Source organism: Panthera pardus, unplaced genomic scaffold (assembly GCF_024362965.1).
Source record: "Panthera pardus isolate Hobbes unplaced genomic scaffold, ASM2436296v1 HiC_scaffold_21, whole genome shotgun sequence".
Classification (NCBI taxonomy): Eukaryota; Metazoa; Chordata; class Mammalia; order Carnivora; family Felidae; genus Panthera; species Panthera pardus.
The window spans coordinates 44,441,472-44,464,613 of NW_026526777.1; the positions used below are offsets into that span (position 1 = coordinate 44,441,472).

A 23,142-nucleotide genomic window follows, 5' to 3' on the forward strand; every position below is an offset into this window, starting at 1 on the left:
CCAGCTGCCGTGTCATAAGGACACTCAAGAAACCCTATGGGGAGGCCCACGTGGAGAAGAATTGAGGCTCCTTCCCAAGAGCCAGCAGAAACTTCCAGCCTTGTGGGGGAACCACTTTGGAAGCAGATCTGTGGCCTCTGACAAGCCTTCAGGTGACGGTAGCCCCTGCTGACCTCTGACTACAAACCTTATGAAAGCCTCAAAGCAAAAGATACTCAGTAAGCCACCATCAAATTCCTGACCCACAGAAACTATGAGAGTAACAAATGCTTCTTGTCGTTTGAAGCTACCATGTTTTAGAGTAATTTGTTATACAGCAATAAGCAATACATTTTTGGTCATTTTTATTGTTCAACATTCGTGGATTCAGCCAAGAGTTTCTGTACATCTGCTGTGTTATCCGGTAACTGTGCTAACTATGAAAGAAATATGGCAAGCAGAAACCGACACGGTGCCTGTTTTCATGGAGTGGGTCATTTAGTGGTGATACAGATAATCAAATAGTCATACAAATAAATGTTAATTACAAGAGTGCCAAGTGCTCTTACACAGGAAAAAGAATATAGCTACTCATGGCTGTGAGGCGGACCTAATTTAGATCAGATAGGATTTGGAAAGATTTTCCTGAGGAAGTAAATTGAATGAGGAGTTAGGTGGATGGGAGGGAGAGGGGAAGGGCATCCAGGCAGAGGACACAGTGTGTGCAAAGGCTCTGTGCCAAGGGAGCATGGCGGAGGAACTGAGGGGAGGCCTCCGTGGCTAAGGCCCGGAGACTGAGGAGACAGAGGCCAATCCACATAGAGTTTTGTGGCCATGCTAAGGAGTTTGGATTTTACACTAACAGCAAGGGGAAGCATTTGAAGCCTTTTAAGAAGTAGAGAAATAGAATGGGATTTTGATGGTAAAATCTCTGATTTGAAAAACTCTGGCTGTGTAGAGATGAAATGGAAGTTGTCTGTGTGGCACCAGTTGGGGGCTGCTTGAGTAATCTAGGCACTGTTACCATCAACTGGCGTGTTTGCAGTTCCCAAGCACGGTCAGCCTTCTTAGGATACTTCAAAAAGAGTAAGTTATATAGACACAATTCTTGGTCTCTCAGAGTCTATCTGCTGAAAAATCAGCAATAGCAGGGTCAAATAGGGTGGCATGCAGACATATAAGTTGGCTGGAAAATCGAGAAACAGCTCCAACGAAGACCCAGCTCAATCGGTCAGTTAGTACAAAAAGGAAATGTAACTAATATTTCTTGAAAATCCAATATGCCAGACATTGGACATTCTTTATGGATTTATGTCCCACAACAACTTTATGCTGTAGATGGCACTGTATTCACTTTATAGATGAATGTACAGGCTCATAAAGGTAAAGCGACTTGACAAAGCTTGCTGGGTCTGTTTGTTCCAAAGCAAAAGCTTGTTTTATTATGATATATCACCTACATTTCTTATAAGACTCCATTTGTAGTCGTTCATTCAGTGAGAAAGTCTTGTTTATAACCAGACACCTAAATTCTAGTTGATCACTAAAATGTTTATACTTCTCCAGGCAATGTAATTCTCTGAGCTAACCTCATTAAAGTGGAGACAATAATACCTATATTCATTCATTCATTCATTCATTCACTCATTCATTCATCATTCAACAAAAGGTGCCCAGTCCTTCAATGAAATATATGAGGGACCCAATTATGTACAAGTTTTATAAACTGACCAAAGAGAAATAATCCATGGACCTTGCCCTAGAAGAACCTACATATGAAATTGACATTTGTTAGTTTGTGAAATAAGAATCTCCTGTTTCTAAGAACTTGTCTTCCTTTATGTCCGTCCACGGAGTTACAATAAAAGTTTCCATATTAGGAAAGTGTGATCCACACCACTCCTCACAGTTGATTGGTTCTTGACTCAAGCTGGGCCAATCAGAGTCCTTCTCTGGGACTTTGGAAGGGGAACTGAAAAAGAGAAGTCAGTTTTTGTCTGGATGTCTGAACTTTAAGATGGAAAACCTAGGGGGTTTCTGATGGACATGTTTTATTGTGTCACTGGTAAAGGAGAGGAATCTGGTTGGTAATAAAATGAAGAATGGAGCAGACCTGCAGAGAAAAGTAGATATGAGTTTAGGTGGTTGGTATGTAAAGTTAAGCAGAACTTTAGTCAGTATTATATTGTACAGCATCGAGGGACACCATTTACACAGATTTCCTATGAGCAGCACCCCTTAGAACATGACTGTGTGGCATGAATGGGGATCCCTGGAGTTGTGCTATGAGACAGTCCTACTTTTAATTTTTATTTTTTTTAAATTTGTTTGAGAGAGAGAAAGAGAGAGCAAGTAGGGGAGAGGCACAGAGGGAGAGAGAGCCTCAAGCAGGTTCCATGCCCATGGTGGAGCCCAATGTGGGGCTCGATCCCACCACCCTGGGATCATGACCTGAGCCAAAATCAAGAGCCAGGTGCTCAACTGACTGAGCCACCCAGGTGCCCCAATACAGTCCTACTTCTAGTTGGGGATAAAGGTCAAGGCCAAATAAGGCAGGTATTGAACATAATTGAATAGCATGTGTGCTGTCATTGGACCCCTCTCAACCCCCCTGCAGACATCACTAATTATCATGGTCTGCCTTCCTGCTGGCCCCGACATGTCCTACTCAGCACAGCACTCCAGGGTCACCATCAAGCAGCATGTGCCTTGTGTATATACCTCCTGGCCCAACAGCTGTACCATGTCATTCATAAGTGGCTTTGTCTCAGCGGCAGATGTTTTCCCTCTGGCTAGAATCAACACTGGGATTACATAGATGTTAAGGAAATCTTTTGCTTCTTATCTGAGGACCAAGAAAATTTGGAACCGTTACTCAAACACTTAGTGGTACAATGGTATCAGTTAATTAACTTGATTTAATACCAAGAATGAACAAGATTCCAGAATGCTAATCGTGTGACTTCTGACATCATGCTGTTCCCTCTGCCTGGTGTTCCCTTTCTGTTCCTGTCTAGCTGGCAAAGTCTTACATTTACATAGCCTGCAAGTCGGGTGAAATGGTTACATTCTTGCAGCTTTTCCCTAACGTTCAGTCTTGGAGAGGTAATTGCTCCCCATTGGATATTCTGCCTGACTTCATTCCTTTCTCTATTCTAGCTTGTTTCCTATAGAATTGCAGTTGTTGCTTTAGTGTGTCTGTTCCCTAGAATCTATCTTCTGAAAGATAAGGATTGTATCTTATATACTCTCAGTAGCCCCTGGCCTGTAGATATTTGACTGAATGACAGTGAAATACTCTGGGTAGTTTTAGCTGTATATCTTTTTTTTTTTTTTTAAGTTTATTTATTTTTGAGAGGGTGGGGAGAGAGGGACAGAGAATTCAAAGCAGGCTCTGTGCTGAGAGCAGACACCCTGATGTGGGAGCGGGGCTTGAACTCACAGATCCTGAGATCGTGACTGGAGTCAAAGTCAGAGGATGCTTAACCCATTGAGCTACTCAGGCACCCCTAGCTATATATCTTAAGAAAAAGGACTTGAGGGTTCAAGTCCTGAGAAAGGCAACCGAAGTAGTCACTTAGGAGCTATGTGGGATTTCTGCATGAGGACAAATGATCCTAATCATTAGGATACTTCGATTTTGAACACTAGTTGTTGAAAATGGAAAAAAAATCAATGTTTTGCAACTAAAAACATCTAAAATTTAAGATCATAGAAACAAAAAAGGAAAGTTTAGAACATTTTTGTCTTTTGATTTTAGAGTTGAGAAACCTTTAAGTACGACTTGAACTCTAAAATCCGTAAAAGAAAAGATTAACGAACTCAATTATATAAAAAGAAATAACTTTTTTCTTCACAGCAAAAAGCATCATAAAGACACAAACTGAGAAAATATTAAACATTCCTATTACAAATAAAAGGCTGATATCCTTGTGAGAAAGAGCTCCTTCACATCAATTAGAAAAGGATGATCAAATGGGCAACGAAATAAAGAAACATAAAACTTAAGGAAAGAAAACAATATTGGCTCTTAAATATATGAAAAGATGCTCAACCCCACTTACATGAAGAGAAATACAAATATGTGATACCATTTTTTTTATTCTACAGATTTACAAAAACAAAAATGTTTGATAACAAACACATAGGCAAGGTAAAGAGGTCGAAAAACAGGCATTCTCCTACATGGCCAGAGGAAGTGTAAGGGATAGGACTTGTAAGGAAGGCAGTCTAGCCTCCAATATCTATCAAAATTATAAATGCACATCTTTTGACCTACAAATGCCACTTTTAGAGATTATCTATAAATAGGCCTGACCGTATGTGAAATGGCTTTTGGTGTGTACAATGATATTCACTGTAGCATTTGTAACTGCAAAAGACCAGAAACCACCGAAATCAATAGCGAAATGGTTAGGTAACTCGTGATACGTGTATTTATACAGTAGACTATTATGCAATCACAAAAAAATGAGGAAGTTCTTTATGTACTGATAGGAAATTATTGACAAAATATACTGTAATGAAAAAGCAAGGCACAGAACGTTATGTATACTATGCTAGTATTTATGTGAACAAAGGGGGAAATAGTATGCAGGTATTTGCTTGTAACTGCATACGCTATATCTGGAAGGATGTCCAAGAATTTCATAATATTAGTTGATTTATGAAAGGGGATCTGGGGTAGGAGGAAAAATAACCATAGTGCATCTTTTTTGCCTTTCGAATATTGAACATATAAACAAATTACTTATTTGAAAATAAATGGATAAAAATGAAAATGAATAAAATTACAAAATCATAGGTCAATGAATACTCAATCATCAAAATTGAAGAGAATCTTAACTTAGAGGCACTTCTGCAATCTTGGTTCAATTTTTGGATAAACAAAAGGAAGCACGATTTTATTCAGTGATATTGTCCATTTATGGCATTCGTTACCCTAAGACTTGACATTAGAAAATTCTAAGTATAAATAGAGTCAAGAGAGGTGGTGTAAGTTAATGAATACTATTTAATGATTTTTACATTGAAGGAAGAAAAGAAAAAGGATTGGGGCGCAGCTCTGACCTTAGGGGTGATACCACAGAATAATGAAAGCTGTTGCATGTAAATTCCCTAGATGCCACTGCCAGCCAGATGCTGAGCTGGAATTCTGACCCTCAGCTACTGTCTCTGGTGACTTTTGCAAAACCGCACACAAAAAAGGCCACACAAGCTACGCATCATGGCCTAATTTCTGCTTAAGGCTGATACATTTTCTGCCTAAATGTCCACATTGAATTTGTGATTCAATTCAAAGGCTACTTGAATCCAAGGAGGATTACTGAACTCTTTGCATGGTTCTCAGTTTGTGCTTTTAATATGTTCTCCTAACCAGGCACCCTAGGACCTGTGCATATACCTCAGGATATCTTAGACGATTCCACTCAGTCAATATGATACAACCAATAGATATAATTGGTGAGCATTGACTATGTCGCGGGATTGAGAAGACTAAGGCTCAGCTATGACTTCAGAGAGGTTGCACAGTCTGGCAGAAAGTTCAAGTGGGTGTGTCCTCGAGAGCCTGAGCTAAATGTTGGGCTGAAAACTGTGGGTCTTAGAACGCTGGGCGGTGGGATTCAGGTGAGTCGTATACTCTTCAATTTGTCTTTCATATATACAGCCTTTAGGGAATTGCTTCCTAAGAAGATGTAAACACAGATAATTTACGCTTATTATTTAAACATCCAAGTAATATAAATGATGAAATAAAACAAATGTTGAGTGGAAGCGGCGTCCCATGTTGCCTGTGGTTGGCTCATCACCGTGGGGAAGCAGCGCCACCTTGAGGCAGATGCTATGCTGTACCTCTGGATGTCCCAGACGAGTCCAAGAGGCACCTGCATGGTAGTGCACAGAACGTTTTGAAACTGGGGGTTTTCACATATTCGATCGGTGATACTGGGCCGAGGTGCAGATGGGGTGGGGGGAAGTCCCATGGAAGGACTATGGATAGAAGAAGCCATGTTGTAGAGCACCCCTTTCTAAAATGTTCAGGGCCAATTCGATTTCTTCATTGGGCTCATCTTCCCATTCCCAGTCACTTTGGTGCTCCTTTGTATTTTTTTTTTTTTGTCTCTAAGGTGAAGTTATTTGTAAATCTAAAAGAAAAAGTGTATTTAAAACTTGGTCTGAAATTGTGAGATTGTGGGTTATTTGCTCAATTGCTGTCCAAAGCAACCTACGGAAATAAAACCCGGCATTTCTGCAGTTTAGGAAGAGGCGATCAAAACATTTGGGGTAGGTGGTGAATTGTGGGAGGGCATTACTTGAACTGATCTGCCTGAGCACCACATATTTAATCAGTAGAAATGACTCTGAGTGCCTGGGCATGAGGAAATGTGGCAGGAGGAGTAGAGAGAGGACAGGGAAGGAAGGCAGTGGCCGCAGGGACTGAAGACAGAAGGAAATAATTAGGGAAAGGAAAGCAGACAAGGAAAATGTAAACAGGGGAAGGCAGGCATAGACAACAGCGGGTTAGAATGTATCCAGGCCCATACCTATCCTGCTGGAGGGTGGCCAATGTGTGGTGGCGCTATGCACAAAGAACACAGCTGTTGTTAGGGTCATGCCTGGTGAGTGGTGCCTCGTTTCCTGATCCGCATGCCTGTTTTTTTGTTTGTTTGTTTTTGATTCTGATTTCCTCAAGCCCAGAGTTATCTTAGAGATGTCCCACATCCTAGGATTTCTCCTGCAAAAACTCTAATCCTCAATTGGCTTTGAACCCAGAATGAACACACGCCAGGATCGTGGTCTGAGATAAGCTGACAATTTGGGGTACCTCCAAAATGGGGCACTGACCAATTATAGTGGAGGTGACCAAAGTGATTCTTACGAATTCAATTAAGCAAATAATGTTCAGTTATGACCAATAATCTAGTGAGCTTGGCTAATGAAATGAGAGATTGAGGTTCTGGTTCTTGCTAAATGGAATTATGACAAAACGAATTAGAAGTTTGTTAGTTAAAATACATCATCTGTGGAAACGTGGGAAACCAAGAACATATTAAAAATATTGCACAAAGAGCAAGGCACAAGAGCAACCACATGCTTTGAGAAGCCCTCAGCCACTTTTTTCTAGTGGAGTTAGGTGTTATGGCTGTTGACCTCTAACCTCACAACTTTATAAATCATCAAAAGGCAAGCAAAATTCACAGCGAAAAAATAACTATGTTCTGTGTGCTTCCAAGTAGGTCCTTTGTTGTTGTAGCGTCTCTCCAAATCTGCTTCCGGCTTGGGCACCTGTCGCCTTTCACCTCTCTGAAGGGCTCTTGAGTGGATTTTACCTCTCGACAGTAGCCCCCACACATGAAGGTTTAAGATTTCTAGAGAAAACCCCAATCCTCATTTGTCCTGGAGACATCTGTATTCGCCAAACATCGGACTTGAGAAAATAGTGTGGTATAACCTTGGACTCAGGCAGATAGGAGTTGGAATTCTAGTTCTGGCACTTATAAACCATGTGATCTTATATGTATTTCTAAGCTTTGGTTCTGAAGATAAAACATAGAAGGGGACTGACACATAGGAAGTACTCGATCAAGGGTGGCTTTCGTGTCTTAGTCCACTTACTCTCACTCCAACCAAATCTTGCGTTGGAAACTAAAAGCCGTGGTACTACCACATGCTGGGGGTGCTGTGTCATTGGCTTCCTGCTATTTGTGTTATATCTATTGGTGTTGGAATTCATATATTTTATAAGCCCATGTAACTGGGCCACATGGACCTAGGCAGGATTATTGATGTTTCCATGTTAATAGACTACTTTTACATGCTCTAAACACAACTGGCATTTGAAGAAATGTTCAAAAATACTTGGGAGGGTAAAATTATTCATACCTGTTTTTTATAAGTTAGTTACTATGTATTATCCTTCTATTATGTCTTTCATGATCCTTGGGAACACAGTAAATGCTTATAAATGTGTGAATTTGTATCATCTACGGACTGATTGCATGTTACTGAGTTTCCTTAAGACTTGTTACCTAAATGGTGCTGTTACCAAATGACCCAAAAAGGGTGTGTGTGTGCCATTTTTCCTCCTTTAAAAAATGGCAAAAGCAAAACGAAGAAAAATGGCTCAAATGAGACCATAAAACCACTGAGATTCAAGTAGAAGAGAATGGAAGGTAAAGAACTACTCTTGTGCCCAAAGTGCCCCTTAGCATTTGTATCTTTTACAATTCATCCTATCCCCTTTCCACCACGGCGGCCCTGCATCATGCTGTGACCTAGGCTGACATTCAGCTGAGAGGACTCCATGGAGACGGTTGTTTCCAGCTGGAGTCCATTCTGATTTAGTCCCTATGCTGTATTAATTGTTAAATATATTTACTGTCTTTCTGAGCAAAGCTGATAGGCTGGCAGTCTTTGAACACACCCACCTTTGGGACTATAAAATATGGAGCTCCAGAATTTTCTCTAACACTATAGTCATGAAAATGATGTTAAGGATTTTACAAAACAGTATTGCAGTATCACTTGTTTTCATCTGAAGTTTGTACAGTTATGCTGTGCCTACTGTACCTATTATTTAACTTCTCTTAACTCACAGCCCTATGAATTGCCTTAAAAAAAAATGTTTCTTTTTGAAAGAGAGAGAGAGAGACAGCGTGAGTGGGGCAGGGGCAGAGAGGGAGACCCAGAATCTGAAGCGGCTCCAGGCTCTGAGCCGTCAGCACAGAGCCTGATGGGAGGCTCCAACACAGGAGCTGTGAGATCATGACCTGAGCCGAAGTCGGATGCTCAACCCACTGAGCCACGCAGGCGCGCCTCCTGTTGAGTTTCTCAACCTTTTAAGCAGGTGTCTAGTCAGGGGCAGCGGTGCGAGAAAGGGCTCAGAAGCTGGTAAGAAATGAGCACAGCACACTCTGGTTTGGGTCTTTGGGCAGATACTCCAGGTGCTCAGCGAGCACCCAGAAGGCGAGGAATCGTTCCAAAGGCTCTGGTGGTGCTCTGACATCATCGACGACTGTCTCCTTTTCTCCACTACTTTGTATTTGAATAAAGTAGTTTTAGAAACCTGTACCAAATTACTTCTTGTCAAGAGCACAACCTTCTGGTAAAACAGGAAATCCCTCGTAATTAATCACACATTCATAAGTGTTAAAATAGGAGTTAGAAAAATAAATTATTCAACACTGACATTTTATTTTCTGAACTTTATCATTTTTACAAAACAAAAAGCAGGTATCAAAAACAGCAAAGAGGTTATAGAATTTCCCCACCAGTTTTCACATAAGACAGTGATTATGAAACTGGCGCCCAATGTAAATACGAAACACAGGCTGATTTCCCTCTTGGTCATATGCATTTGGGTGGTTTGTTTTGGAGCCACTGAATAATAACTTTTTATAAGCACCGGTCATTTTTTGAGAACCCATTTGGTTTGTCCAACAAGTAAACACTTTTTGCTATGCGGCGTTTTCCTTTTTTAAGAACCACTAAGCTAAAATACAGAATGTGTAGATGTCTGGATCTGAACCAAAGTTTTTAAGATCCTATTTACCCTGAAGAACACTGAAGACATTTATAGGGCATATCAGATACTAGTTATATACCTCATCATGTCTAAGGCAGCTATTAGAGTTCTAAATAAATCAGCATTTCATTCACAGGCTGCCCAGAGTTTGAACTTCATCAAAGTTTTCATGTCTTTTCTGATTTGGAGTAGTTTCCCCAAATAGGGTCATATTATTAGAACAAAGTTTTATGCTCAGGCCAAACAGGCTCTGGCATTTCATAGATACATTTTTATAGAGCAAGACTTCTTGCTCTGGACCCTGGAGACCACAGAGAAATCGAGAGGCCATGATTACTGGGTGCGGAGAGGAAGAGGCATACTTAAGCTCACATGATCTGGAGGTAAGCAGAAACAAAGGTGGAATTCGGTCGTGCTGTTCACCCACCACCTGTTCCAGAAACACATTTTGCTTAAATACGGGAATTATGGTCCAGTTTTGCAATGTTAATAGCTGCCAGTTTCTCAAAGGTATTTTTTGTAAAGATCATTTCCTGGCTAGCAATGAGTTAGGAAACTGGCCTCAAATTCAGATCAAATTTTTCACTATTAGTCAAAAACAAAACAGAACACCTCAAAAAAACAAAAATGCAAACAAAACAAAAAAACCCCCACCAGCCAATAGGGGTTAAAATTGCACACTTAAACTTGAAGGCAAATTATATTATATACAGACAGGTATACACATACAACCGTAATAGTTTTGAGAGCGTGAAACACTCCTGTTGAAACGTTTCCTCTATATTATCCCAATTTTCATGAAAGGAAAATTGATATGTAATCTCCTTCTTTACAGATATGAAAAAGGAAGCAAGAAGGCAAAGCTGAGAGAAACAGATGCTACCCCCAAGGGCAGCGGTGGCATTTGGTTGTTTTGGTCTTTGTACCAGCAACTCCCACACCCAGAGGAGAGACCCAGACCCTGCTGGGCTACACAGTTTTCCTTGCAGTCAGCACTCGAACAATGGACCCCACTCCTCCGGCAGCAAGTGCCTAAAAACAGACCAAAACGTAAATGTTGACAGAATCATAAAGGGTCAGTCCTCATACCAAGTAGAACATTTTTCTTTAACAAGGAATGTGTGCCGCTACCGATTTTGAATTCTTTAATTTTCATAAACACTTCTTGAACTCCTGTCATGTCCCAGGCACTGTTCTTGGCACTGGGGATACAGTCCCTGCCCTTATGTACCCACACGCTAGTGAGATACTAGTTTACATTCTAGTATGTTGTTTTCGAATAACAGTATGTTCTTAAAGGTTTACAGCATGTTCTTGCCTAAAACAGGTGCTCAAGTATAGATTTAGGATATTCACTTTATTCTCTTCTTAGCACGGGCAAGAAGAAATCGAAATCGAGATCAACTGTCCTAAGTTCCTTTAGATTAGCCAGTTTGTCAGATTCTTTTTATTCTCCCGAGCTAAGAATATATTATTTAATAGCTAAGAACTTAGGAACTGTAATTTTGACTTTACCTTAAAAAACTGGAAGTCATGACTAAGCATCAGGAATTTGAAGCTCTGGTTTACTTACTGAATACTTTTATGTACTGGGTACTGTGCTAGATGCTAGGGATATAGCATCTTCTGGTCTATTGGGAAGGGACAGACATGTAGAGATCGTTACTATACTATAATATAGTATAACATTCTGTACACACAAGTGTGCACTGGGGTGTAAGGAGCCACTGAGGTAGAGAAAATCACGAGCAGAAGTATGCAGGTGTGAACCGGTATGGGGTGTTCCGGGAAGCAATACTACTGTGCTCGCTGCTGGAGCACAGGGAGAATAACATGAAGAGGAGTGGCTGGACCTGGGAACTCGGGCTTTATTCTGCAGGTGACTGACAGGGTAGATCTGGGTTTTCGAGAGGACACTCTGGCGACCGGGTGGAGAAGAGATTTGAGGGAGGTGAAATTGGTAGCCGGAGGCCTGTTTAGGAAGCTACGGCAACAGACTGGGAGAGATGCTATGAAGAGTTGCATTAGAGGTGTATCTGAGTAGATGGTTGGAGAAGCGTTTAGGAGACAGATTGGCAAAAACCGGTGAGTGATGTTAGGAAGCAACGAAAACTTAATATGAGCCTCAGTTTGCTTCCCCACCCACCAAAAGGCAAATAATAGCAAGCTCTCCCTCTTGGTATTTTTACGAGGGTTAAATGAGTTAATGTTTACAAGGTGCTTGGAATACAGTAAGTGCTCCCTCAGGGTCTACTATGATCCTGAGACTAGATAGGAGCTAGGTTGCTTAGGTTTTTAAGCTGGCTCTTCACCTCTAAATTGAGGATGATAAAGATGTTTTATACCTTACAGCGCTGTTTTAAGGAGTGAATGAAACCTAAACTAACGGTACAGTGGCTGGCAAATGGAACGTGTTCCTGAACAGGAGGACCATGTACGTTATTCTCCAAGTGGGACACTGGGGAGTGAAAGGGAACTATTCATAATTATGTTGGGAAAACAGGCATAAACTGGGGCAAACGGGAGGTATGGTTACCGTGTCCGTAAATGTTAGTTCTCTTTATTTGACAGTGCATGAGCGACCAAGTGACTTGGCCAAGACTAATGGACAAGTTTTACTACCTATTCGTATTTCCGAATGTGCTTTCACTCAGACACACACAATAGCTTCTGAAAACCTGAGTGCCGGGAACTGTAAGATATTAGAGAACATATCCCTTCTCTGTGGTTGGTTCTATTTAAATGTTACACTGCTTACATTAATATTAATATTACCTAAGTGTTGGGTGTTAAAAATTACCTTATCAACTTTTAAGCTAAAGCTAAAAATTCCCCTTAACTATTTCTTTAATGGACTGTGTACTATCTGCAGAATGAAATGCATAAAAAATACAGGAATTCTTCATCCCACCCGCGAGTTTTTTAAATTGTGTAACATATATAACATACACTTTGCTACTTTAACCATCCATCAGTGTAAAATTCAGTGGCATTCATTACATTCCCAGGATTCTACAGTCACTACCACTGTCTATTTCCAATACTTTTTAATCACCCTAAAAAGAAATGCTGTTCCCATTAAGCAGTAACTCTATTCTCCCTCCTCCCCACTCCCTGGTAACCTCTAATCTATTTTCTGTTTCTCTGAATTTGCCTAGTCTAGATATTTGATAGAAGTGGAATCTCACAGTATTTGTCTTTTCGTACCTGGCTTATTTCACCTTGAGTAATGTTTTCGGGGTTCATCAGTGCTGTGTCATGTGTCATAATTTCCTTTATTTGGTTGTCCAATAAACAAAATGTGGTGTATGCATAAAATGGATTACCTGTTCATCTGTCCATGGGCACTTGGGTTGTTTCTACCTTTTGGCCACAGTCCAAGAATTCTTGATTTTTTATTGTTTATTTTCAAGGTTTTGATTTAGTTCAAAGTTCAAGATTATGTTAAATGAACAATACTCATTACTAATAAATGTGTTGCAAATCAGAATCTCTTAGGACCAAGGCAGTAAGCATAAAATCTAACTTTCACTTTCACACATTTATTTGTAAAGACAAAGATGTATAACCAAGTCAAAGTAATTATCCAGATGAGAGGAGTTGTCATTGTCACTATTATAAAGGAGCCGGCCACAGAGATTTATAATTCATAACTCACCTTTTCATGCCATTGCAATAACACAGCACTGCTATTGTCAGAGGGACTCTCGAAGCCTTTATAAATATACTTCATTAGAAGATCCACACCGTTCTTGTCCAGGGACTGAACTGCCTTTTCAATATCATTAGCTTTAAAAGAGATGAGCACCTTCAAGACGATGCTGCCTGCTCGATCCTGAGGATAAGAACAGAACATTTAGACATATGCGTGCCAAGTGGTTGCTCTAGAAAGGCCACACTGAGACGGTGACATTTAAAACCTGAAGGACATGAAAGAAGAATCCTTGGGGGTATCAGAGAACAGTATGTCGGTCAGAGGAAAGAACTGCTGTTAGAGTGTATTCCGGGTGTTCGAACAGCAAGAAGATCCCTGGTGGCCAGAGTGATAACAGTGGAAGAGTAGGACGGGTCAGAGCGGTGGTGGGAGGGCAGATTGTGTAAGCCCTGCAGGCCACCGTGAGGACTTAGGCTTTCGTTAAGAGAAATGAGAAGGTGTTCCGAAGGTTTTGAGAACAGCGATATAACCTGACTTGTATTTCAACAGGATCACTTTGTCCGCCATGCTGAGAATAAGCTGAGGTGGGACTGGTGGGGGGCAGGGGACAAGGCAGAAGGAGGGAGACCAGTTTGGAAGTTACGGCAATAACACAGGCTGGTTTTGGCTAGCATGGTAGCAGTGGAGGGGGTCAGATTCTTGATGTATCTGAAGGGGCGCTGAGAGGATTTGCTTACAGATAGAGGTGCTAATTTGCCAATGTCATTGAACCCACATTTCAGTTTTACTTCTTGTACTCAGAAAAAGATCTGAAGACAAAATGAGCTGCAGTTCTACCTTGAACCATCCTTCAAAAACAATACGTTCAGAAAACTTAAATTTTAAGTTTCATATCTATAGTCAAGATATAAGATACAGTGATCTTCATTTATAATTTTTTTTTCTTTGATAAAAGGCTGCTCCAACAGCAAAGTTATTTTTTCACCCATGAAGCCAAGCAAAGAGAACATTTAATTTACCCTTCCAACAGTTCACTTCTCCTATTCAAGAAAGAGTGATCTCTTCGGCATTCCTACTGATCAGGGTTTTACAGAATGTTTCTACCTCCTATTGCTCTTTTCAGTTTAAAGACTATGCAATTACCCAATTTAGAAAAACATTCTTACAATTCTCCACCCACAAACTGTGATAAAAACTCAGCCACATAAAAGCAGAAGGTGGTAAAATTGAAATTTCAATGACGTTCCCCACCATTTTCAAAAACCAAAGAAATGTTTCCTCTTATTGTGGCCTAGATAATTATTATGCATTTGCCCAAACTGTTACTAATACTCAATAAAGAGATCCTTAGGGCTCCTATGGACAATGGGTTCAGAGCCCTGGGCCACATTTTAAACACTAAGTAAATGTTCTTAAGAATCACTGAAAGACTGCTGCCCAGGAATGTAAGTCAGGTTTTGCTGAAGGGCAGTTTGGCAATAACACTTGTACCAAAAGTCTTAAAAAACGTGCATTCTCAAACTCAGCAATGCACTTCTAGGAATTTATTCAAAGGAAACAAATAAGAATTTATGCAAAATTGTTCATTTCAGTACTGCTGACAAGAAAAAAAGGTCAATATTTTAAATATATGACAAAGGGAGATTAGTTATATGTAAACCGCAGCATATCTATATGCAGGCATTAAAAAAGAGGCTTATAGAAATAAACTTATTGCCAAGATAAGATATTCATGTATATTGCAAAAAGAAAAAAGTCAGTTATAAAACTCCATTTTTATTAAAAAAAAATACCAATAGAAAAGCTCTATAAATATATAGCAACACCAAAAAGTAATAACCAATTATCTCTGGACAGTAGGATGATGAAGATTACTAGTTTTCTATAAACATTTAATTCTTATATAATTTAGAAAAATTGTTAAAAAGCAACCAAGTAGAATCGTTTTACTTCGTAAAAGTTTTGTTTATTCTTCAAGCCTTTGCTCAACTTCAACCTGAGTGGCCTCCACGGAACATACAAAATGCTCTCTTATCATAGCTCAATATCAGAGTGCTAACTTTTCATATGTAAATTTTTACCTATCAAGCTGCATTGTGAGCTCTTGTATGTAAAAGACAGTAAATAGTTAAAAGATTTGTTGATTTCAAGACATTTCCAGGATTTTGGTAAGAATGCTAAGATATCAGCAGAGATCACGGAGTTGTCTGTGACTCACCTTCACCGCCTGACTCTTGGTGTTGATGGGGGGATTTTTCAGAGCTGCCTGTAGGGCAGCGGTCATGTTTCCTGTGATGGAGGTTAAGGGCATAGCAGGAGAGGGCAGGCCTCAGGAAAGCACTGGCTCTTAAGCCTTGACTTTTACATTGAAAAATTACCATGGTCACTACGTTCAATATTGTAAAACTCAACATGTTGGTTTCAAGGATGTCAGTCAAAGGTATGATACTGAAAACACTAGAGAAGGTAATAAAGCAACCACCAGTTCTTGCGTGGCTCCAATTACTAAATGAACACTTTGATAGCCTTTCATTTTCCAGTAAGACACATGCAAACATTATCCAAAGCTATATTAAAAGAATTAATAGGTCCCAACATGAAACACCTATCCTCAACCAAAATGTCTTTTATGTGATTCTAACTGGAAAAATGAAAGACCAAACTTTTGCTAGACTTATATTCTACATTAACTGAAATGCTGGTAGAAAATACTGGCCATTATTCTAGCAATCGAAATGATATACATTAGCAATCTCTCAATATTGATGAAAAGAGGCGTCACAAAAGAGCTAATAATTCAGTGACTTTTTAGGCAGCAGCTTAATTTTTCTGTTTTGGATATTTTCTCTTATATTTCATAAAGGTTATTAAAACTGTCTTATATCATACCTATTAAATTTAGTCTTTGGAAGCACTAGTGAGTTAGCAAGTACGAGGCACGGAAGGCCAATCAGACTGTCAGAATCTACAATCATTCCCCTAAAAGGAAAACCAGAGTTCACTTGTTCCTCCATCTGTAGTGCCTGACCAAAGCTTGTCTCTCGGTTGTAACAAGAGAAGAAGAGACAGTATCTTTTTATTTTATACAAAGCAGACCCATTATATGAATACAGCAGTACCAGTTAAGAGTTATCACCCACCAGCCTACAGTTAGTTTCACAAAACATTATTTATCCATCACAAAGAATGTTTTCAGACAGAATAATGTTCATTGCTTCTGCGGGGAGGGGGGATCGTCTGACAAAAAACCAAAAAACCAAAACCAAAAACACAAGCCTTAGGGTTGGTGGTAAGCTGTTATTTTCAAGGCTTAACGAACTTCTAGAAAAAGCATGCCTTTTGCAAGATTGGCTCATTTTTAAGACCCAAAACATTTAAGTATTTAAATAATGAAAAATAGCAACAGCTGACTATGAAGGTTGTGGAAATCAAAGAAACATCTGTATGTTGATAAATGTTTAATGCTGTATTTTAGGTGCCTTTAAGACTAGATATAGTAGAACCAAATATTTTCACTCATATTTCCCCATTATACTTTAATAGGATATAGATGAGGAAAGGGTTTTAAAAAGTCTTATCTTATGAATACATTAGAGAATAATCAGAAATGAATGAATTCAGTAATTGAGAATCTCTAAAACTACAGCTTTAGTTGTTGCAACATTTACATTTTTCTAAAAAATATCTGGTGCAAATGTTCAAACTATGAATATTCAAATATGCAAAAACAAAAACCAGGAACTGACAGCCACATTTTAACAGAAATGGAAACGATTTCAGGATTACAAAAACCATTCTGCTTCGTACAAATGACTCATCGTCTATTTTATTCTTCATCTATTTTATTCGCTGGGGTTTATTTTAAATATTTCCAGGGATTCTCCACATGCAAGCTCTTTCTATTGTCCCTTGCTTATTAGCAGGTAAAAGGCTCCAAGCTTCCTTCGCCCGAGTTGGTTGCTTTGGACTCACCCCCCCCCCTCCCCGGGTTAGCAAATTGTTTATCTTGCAACCTATATATTGCCAAATTCCTTTCTCTTAAAAAAAAAAAAAAAAAAGAAAGAAAAGCAAAAAAGCCCACGGGCTAAAAGGACAGAGGGCCTCAATTCTGCAAATCGCCCCTTCCCTGCCGGCAAGGAATAAACTCTCCCAACGCTGCCAAAACCAAACCACCAGAACAGAAGCAGCCCGCTCCTCCCAATCAGAAATTTCTGGAGCCACCGTGGCCCCGGCAGGCACCGTCCTGCGGAGGACAACTTAGGCGCCCTCCGAGGGCCACAGAGCAGCACCAGATGCCTCCCCCCGCGCCGCGAGGGCGCGGCCGCCCTGCCAGTTCCCTGCAGGCAGCAACTCCGGCCGCAACCTGAGGAATCGGGGGCGGGGAAGGCGCGCCGGGAAGGGCAAGTTTCCCAGGCAGGACCCTGGGGTCCCGGGGCGACTCGGTTAGAAATGGGAGCGTCCCCTGCCCTCTCAGAGTGGGGGAGCCCAAAGAGACAGGTGAGCTCCGCGCCCGTGCCCCGGGAGCGGCCCCGGCTTCGCAGACCCTGCCGGCGGCGGGGTCCGGGGAGAGGGGCGCGGTGGGGTACGGAGGCCGGCAAACGCAAGGATATTGCCGCAGGCAGGAGTCCACCTCGCCTTCGTCGGGCCCGGCCTGCCCGTCGCCCCCGTCTTCCTCGTCCACGAACTTGTTCTCGTCGTACTCATCCACGTCCACCTTCCGGAACCGGGCCGACGACACCGTGTTCTTCGACATCCCCGATCCGGACCGGTGGCAAAAGCCTCTTGTTGGTGCTGCCTCTACCTCGGTAAGCGTAGCCCACCCACCGGGAACCCGCAGCCTGGCGCCTTCACTTCCCTCTTCCGCTCTGGGGCGTCGCCGGCAGCCGGGGCTCGGGCGCTTCTGGGCCTGCGCGCTGGCGGCGCTCCTTCCTCCTCAGCTTCATGCTCTTCTCTAGCCTCCTACGCCGCCCCCACGCTTCCCCGGGGAGCGCGCGCGAGGGAGGGAGCGCGCTTGATGCGGTGCGCAGGCGCGGGCTCTCCGCAGGAAAGGGGCGGGGCTGGGCGAAGAAGGCGGGGGCGGGAGGGGGCGGGGCAGAAGGCAGGGCCGAAAGCGGTGCCGCGGGCAGAGCTAAGAGGCGATTGGTCGTCCAAGGACGTCACGTGATCCTCAGGGGGTTTCCATAGCAACGCTTCTCTGCGGTCCAGCCTAGGGGGTCTTAGGTTGGCGGCTATGGGCACTGGGGGCGGGTGGCTTTTGCTGCCGCCGCCGCTGCCAGCGACCCGTCGTCGGGGTCCTGCGTGAGGTCCGGTTGGCCCGGACTCGCCTGTGGGGTGGGATGGACTGGTTACCGGACCAAGTCCCCTGCAGTTGGCAGGAGTATGGGGCGGAGTGATGCACGCCCCGGCGCCCAGTGTCGTTCTAGTTGTCAGAGGCATCGCTTCGGACCGTGCGCTGCCGGTGGCTGCGGTCCCGAGCCGGGAGCCCCTTTGCCGGGGTTGGAACTACGCTGCGCGGCCAGCAGGAGGTCCCCAAGGACGGAGTCGAAAGGTCATATCTTATCTGTCAGTGCTGTGTACAGCATCCCGACCGCACCTGCAGAGCCGGAACTAGGTATTATATGCATTGCGAGGGAGGGGGATGTTGTGGGCAGGGGCTGGGGTGACAAAACTGGGGTGAACCTGTGGAATTTGGGGTAGGGTCAGCTACTGACATCTTAAAATAAGTGGTTGTTGGGAGCAAGAATGCTAGAAAAGGATAGGGGCGAGATATACTCTCCGGTGCTGAGGGGAAACAAAATGTGTAAGGATTAGTAGAAGCCAGACCTTTAAGATATATATTTGTGATTTAAGATTTATATGATCCTGCTAGGCCAGCTTTTTAATTACATTTGACATCCTCATTTCCAAGAGCAAATCTCTTACTGAGGAGGTAAAGGCACTAAAACTAAGGAAATGGTAGTTGTGGTGTGTGTATAACACTGAAGTACAAATATTTGCAGAATAAAATTATTCTGGACATTTAGCTGGACACTGCTCAGATAGCTTTATGTTTTCCTGACATCCTATCAGATCTAGTTCAATTCCATCTGTAGCAGAAAGCTGGCTGTTTTCCTGTTAATACCCCAGCCTTTGGTTTCCTGTGCTGTATTGAAAAGAGCACTGGACTTAGAATAAGAAAACCCTGGCTCAAGTCTTGACTTCCACTCATAATCTATTTGATTAAGGCTGCCACTTAAAATTATGAATTTCAGGTTCCTTGTTGTTAAAGTGGAGCTGATAATGTACACTTCACAAGACTGTTCTGAGGATTAAATACAGGAAAGTGTTTTGAAGCTCTAAAATTCTACATAAATGTAAAATGCATGTTACCTGTACCTTTGATTTTGGCACTAGTCATATGAATTACTTAATGATATATCACATTTTATCTTGCTCCTGGAAGAGATCAAAAGATTCTGGAGGGCAAGGTCTTGGCTTATATTTATTTTGTATCTTCCTTTACATTTGATATAATGCTAAGCATGCAGAAGGTACTCAATACATTCAGGTACTCAATTATTTATTGATGAATGAATGAAATGTGAAAGGCAGTAGTTTTAAAGTCATCACACTGAGCATAATGAATCAGTAAGAAGAGGAAGAGAGATCTCAAAATCAAGCATTTGTTGGACAGATATGCATACATATGCATATACGGATATGTATATCTACATCTACATGTATGCGTATGTATATGTGTGTGTGTGTGTGTGTGTGTGTGTGTGTGTGTGTATATAGAGAGAGAGAGAGAGAGAGAGGGAGAGAGAGAGGACGTGAGCAGGGGAAGGGTAGAGAGAGATGGAGACACAGAACCCAAGAGACAGAGGCAGAGAGAGACAAAGAGAGTTCACAGGAATGGAATGCATCCTTTCCTCTTGGGAGGAAGAAGCAATATGGCATTTTTCTCTTCCCAATTAAATCACCTTTCTAGAAAATATATCATTTAGGTGATAGAAGTGACACTTCTTTAAATTAACATTCAAGTTATGAGCAAACACTGATAAAAACTCCCCTAAGGACTGTCTTAAGAGAGCAAAGGAAAATTTTCTACCTGTTGGTACTATTTATTTTACAAAGTCATATACCAAAGTATCAGACCATTACTATGGTGAGTGGCATTATATAACTTAGAATAAAGATTTGTTTTAATATTTCTTCCTCAGTTTCAATGTATTGCTAACTTTAGTAAGAACTAAACAATATACTTGTTTTGATGTTGAAGATGATTGTACTTTTTGTTCTTCTAAATCAAGATTTTCTTTGAAGAGAAAATGAAACATTAGAAGTGCTATTGAGAGCAAATGGAAACAAGAATTTAAGAGCTAATGTATCCCCTCTCTTACATTTCTCTTCTTTTATATTAGGTCTTCTGTAGGAAATGTCTTTATTCTCTTATTTTAGAACTGGAAAAGAATCCTGGTGTAGAAATTAACTCAAGGGAATAGTGAGAGGAATTTAAAGAATCGAGTTGCTCAAGGGTATAATTGATTTGATTACTCAGAATCTTGTTCTATATGTTGAATGTGTTAAATATAATTAATTCTCAGCCGCATATTGCATAATACATTTGAGATGTAATAATATCCAAAAAGTCCTTTTCCAGTGCAGTATTTTTTACTGTCTCACAATGATAAGTACCTAGAAAATAGTAGGCATGCAACACATTTTTATCTAATGAATGAACAATCTGACAATTTTGCAATCATATTTAGAGATCGAGTATTTCCTTTTTTTCCCCTAAAGTTTATTTATTTTGAGAGAGAGAGATGGAGTACATGTGAGTGGGGGAGGGGCAGAGAGAGAGAGAAAGAGAGAGAGAATCCCAAGGAGGAGAGCTCATGACCTGAGCCGAAATCAGGAGTTGGACACTTAACCGACTAAGCCACCCAGGTGCCCCAAGAGATTGAGTAGTTCTTAATGGACACTTTCATTTCCTCCTTACCCCAATTAGCTAACCATTAAATGTATAAAGCTTTAGGGAAATGTGTGTGTGGGTATGTGTGAAGGAACCTGTCCTTAATTATCTTTTAATTATGTAATACATATTATTCAACTTTCTTGCAAATTATAATTTTTAATGTTAATTATAGTATTTAATTCATTTTAGGTAATATTATTCTCCCTATTTTAATCTTACAAATAAGTGTTGATCCCTGAAATAAAGATTTGAAGACATCTTATTTATTGTGCCAATAACCTGGTTTGGTTCAATACTAAAGTAAGATTAAATCTGAATTTTCTCAAGGTTAATGCTGCATGATACTATGTAGCTCCTTCTTATTTTCTGTGATAATGCAAAGAATGAAGGATCTTTTTAATTAGAAAGGATTTTGATAAAACTATCTTATAACGCATCTTTTTTTTTCCCCCGAATATTTTCAGCTGAGTACTCTACCTACCATGTGCTTCTTTTCCCCAGCCTTGGGACTAAATACTTAACAAACCAAGACATTGTATCTTATAGCAATGAAATGGAAGTGAGGTCAGTGTTAATCAAATATATCAAACATGTATTATATATACATATATATATATAATATATATAAAATATATATTTATATTTATATAATATATATATAAAATAAGTAAATTTCAATTTTGGTAATGATGTAATACTACTGTTCTCTAGCAACATCAATAATACAATATAAAAAGACTTTTTAGCATGTTATCTACACTATAGTATGGTCTAATGCTTGTACATAATAATCAAATGAAGTGGTGCTGTTTTGAAACCACCAACCTCCCAAACTTGGAATGTTTGCTTTGTGATTTATTTTAGCATTACATAACTATGATTACATACTCAGGTAGAGTAGATAGGGTGAACTATTTAATAATGGGACCTTTATTTGTTTATATATTAGTACTTTTTAAAAAAGTTTATTTATTTATTTTTGAGAGAGAGAGAGAGAGCGAGAGAGCATGTGAGTATGAGTGGGGGAGGGGCAAAGAGAGAGGGGGAGAGAGAGAGAGAATCCCAAGCAGACCCCACACTGTCAGTGCAGAGCCTGATGTGGGGCTCGATCCAACAAACCCGTGAGATAATGACCTGAGCTGAAATCAAGAGTCAGATGCTTAACTGATTGAGCCACCCAATGCCCCAGTACTAATTAATATATATTAGTACTTCTAAGATTAAAAAAAAATTTTTTTAGTTTCTTTTTTTTTTATGTTTTATTTATTTTTAAGAGACAGAATGAGTGCAAGTGGGGGGAGGGGCAGAGAGAGAGGGAGACACAGAATGGGAAGCAGGCTCCAGGCTCTGAGCTGTCAGCACACAGCCTGACACGACATGGGGCTCATACACATGTGCTGTGAGTTCATGACCTGAGCTGAAGTTGGACACTTCACTGACCAAGCCACCCAGGCACCCCTAAAATTAAAAAAGTTTTAAATCTGTGTTCTTGTCTCAGGAAAAATGTTTAGTGCTAAATGAAACAATAAACCTTGTTTGTTAAACATTGTTTTGAATGGGACTCTTTATCTATTTAATTTTTTTAATCTGCTTATGGTAATATAAAGAGAAGCTGTGGACTGCGGATTTTTAAAAGTTATTTATCCTATATTCTTTCCCACTAATGGGCTCTCTTATTGATGCTAACAGTTGTTTTAATTAAGGTTACATTTCTTGTCATACTATACAATCATAATACTTAAGATAATGATAATTTATATTTTCTTTTCTAATATTTATATCTTATTTATTTATTTTTCTTATCTTTTGCATTAGCTGGACTCTCAAAAATAGTGTTGAAAAATTGGGTGATAATAGGCATCTCCTCTTTGTTTCAATTTTATTGGAAATGGCATTGGTATTTTACCAGTTTTATTTCCTATTGTTTTATGATCTTTAGGAACGACTGTTGAAATGATCAAATGCTTTTTTTGAGAGGTCTAATGAGAAAAGCATATTATTTTATATCTTTTAATTTATAAATGT

General features: G+C 40.5%; 2 protein-coding genes across 3 annotated transcripts in view; one reads left to right on the forward strand and one right to left on the reverse strand.

Moving 5' to 3' along the window:
* Positions 1 to 9,150: 9,150 nt before the first annotated feature.
* ARPC5 (actin related protein 2/3 complex subunit 5) lies at positions 9,151 to 18,116 on the reverse strand. Its single transcript, XM_053909183.1, has 4 exons — positions 17,770 to 18,116; positions 15,379 to 15,450; positions 13,164 to 13,340; positions 9,151 to 10,537 (listed from the first exon to the last, which is right to left on the reverse strand). Exons 1-4 carry the CDS (start codon positions 17,911 to 17,913, stop codon positions 10,475 to 10,477), a joined length of 456 nt encoding a protein of 151 aa, XP_053765158.1. The 5' UTR covers positions 17,914 to 18,116; the 3' UTR covers positions 9,151 to 10,474.
* Positions 18,117 to 18,377: 261 nt separating this feature from the next.
* Positions 18,378 to 23,142, forward strand: part of RGL1 (ral guanine nucleotide dissociation stimulator like 1) — a 256,412-nt gene continuing 251,647 nt past the window's right edge. For both annotated transcript variants that reach the window (XM_019427176.2, XM_053909181.1), the window contains exon 1: positions 18,378 to 18,771. The gene's annotated coding sequence lies outside the window, so the exon portion shown is untranslated. The remainder of the gene's footprint in view (positions 18,772 to 23,142) is intronic.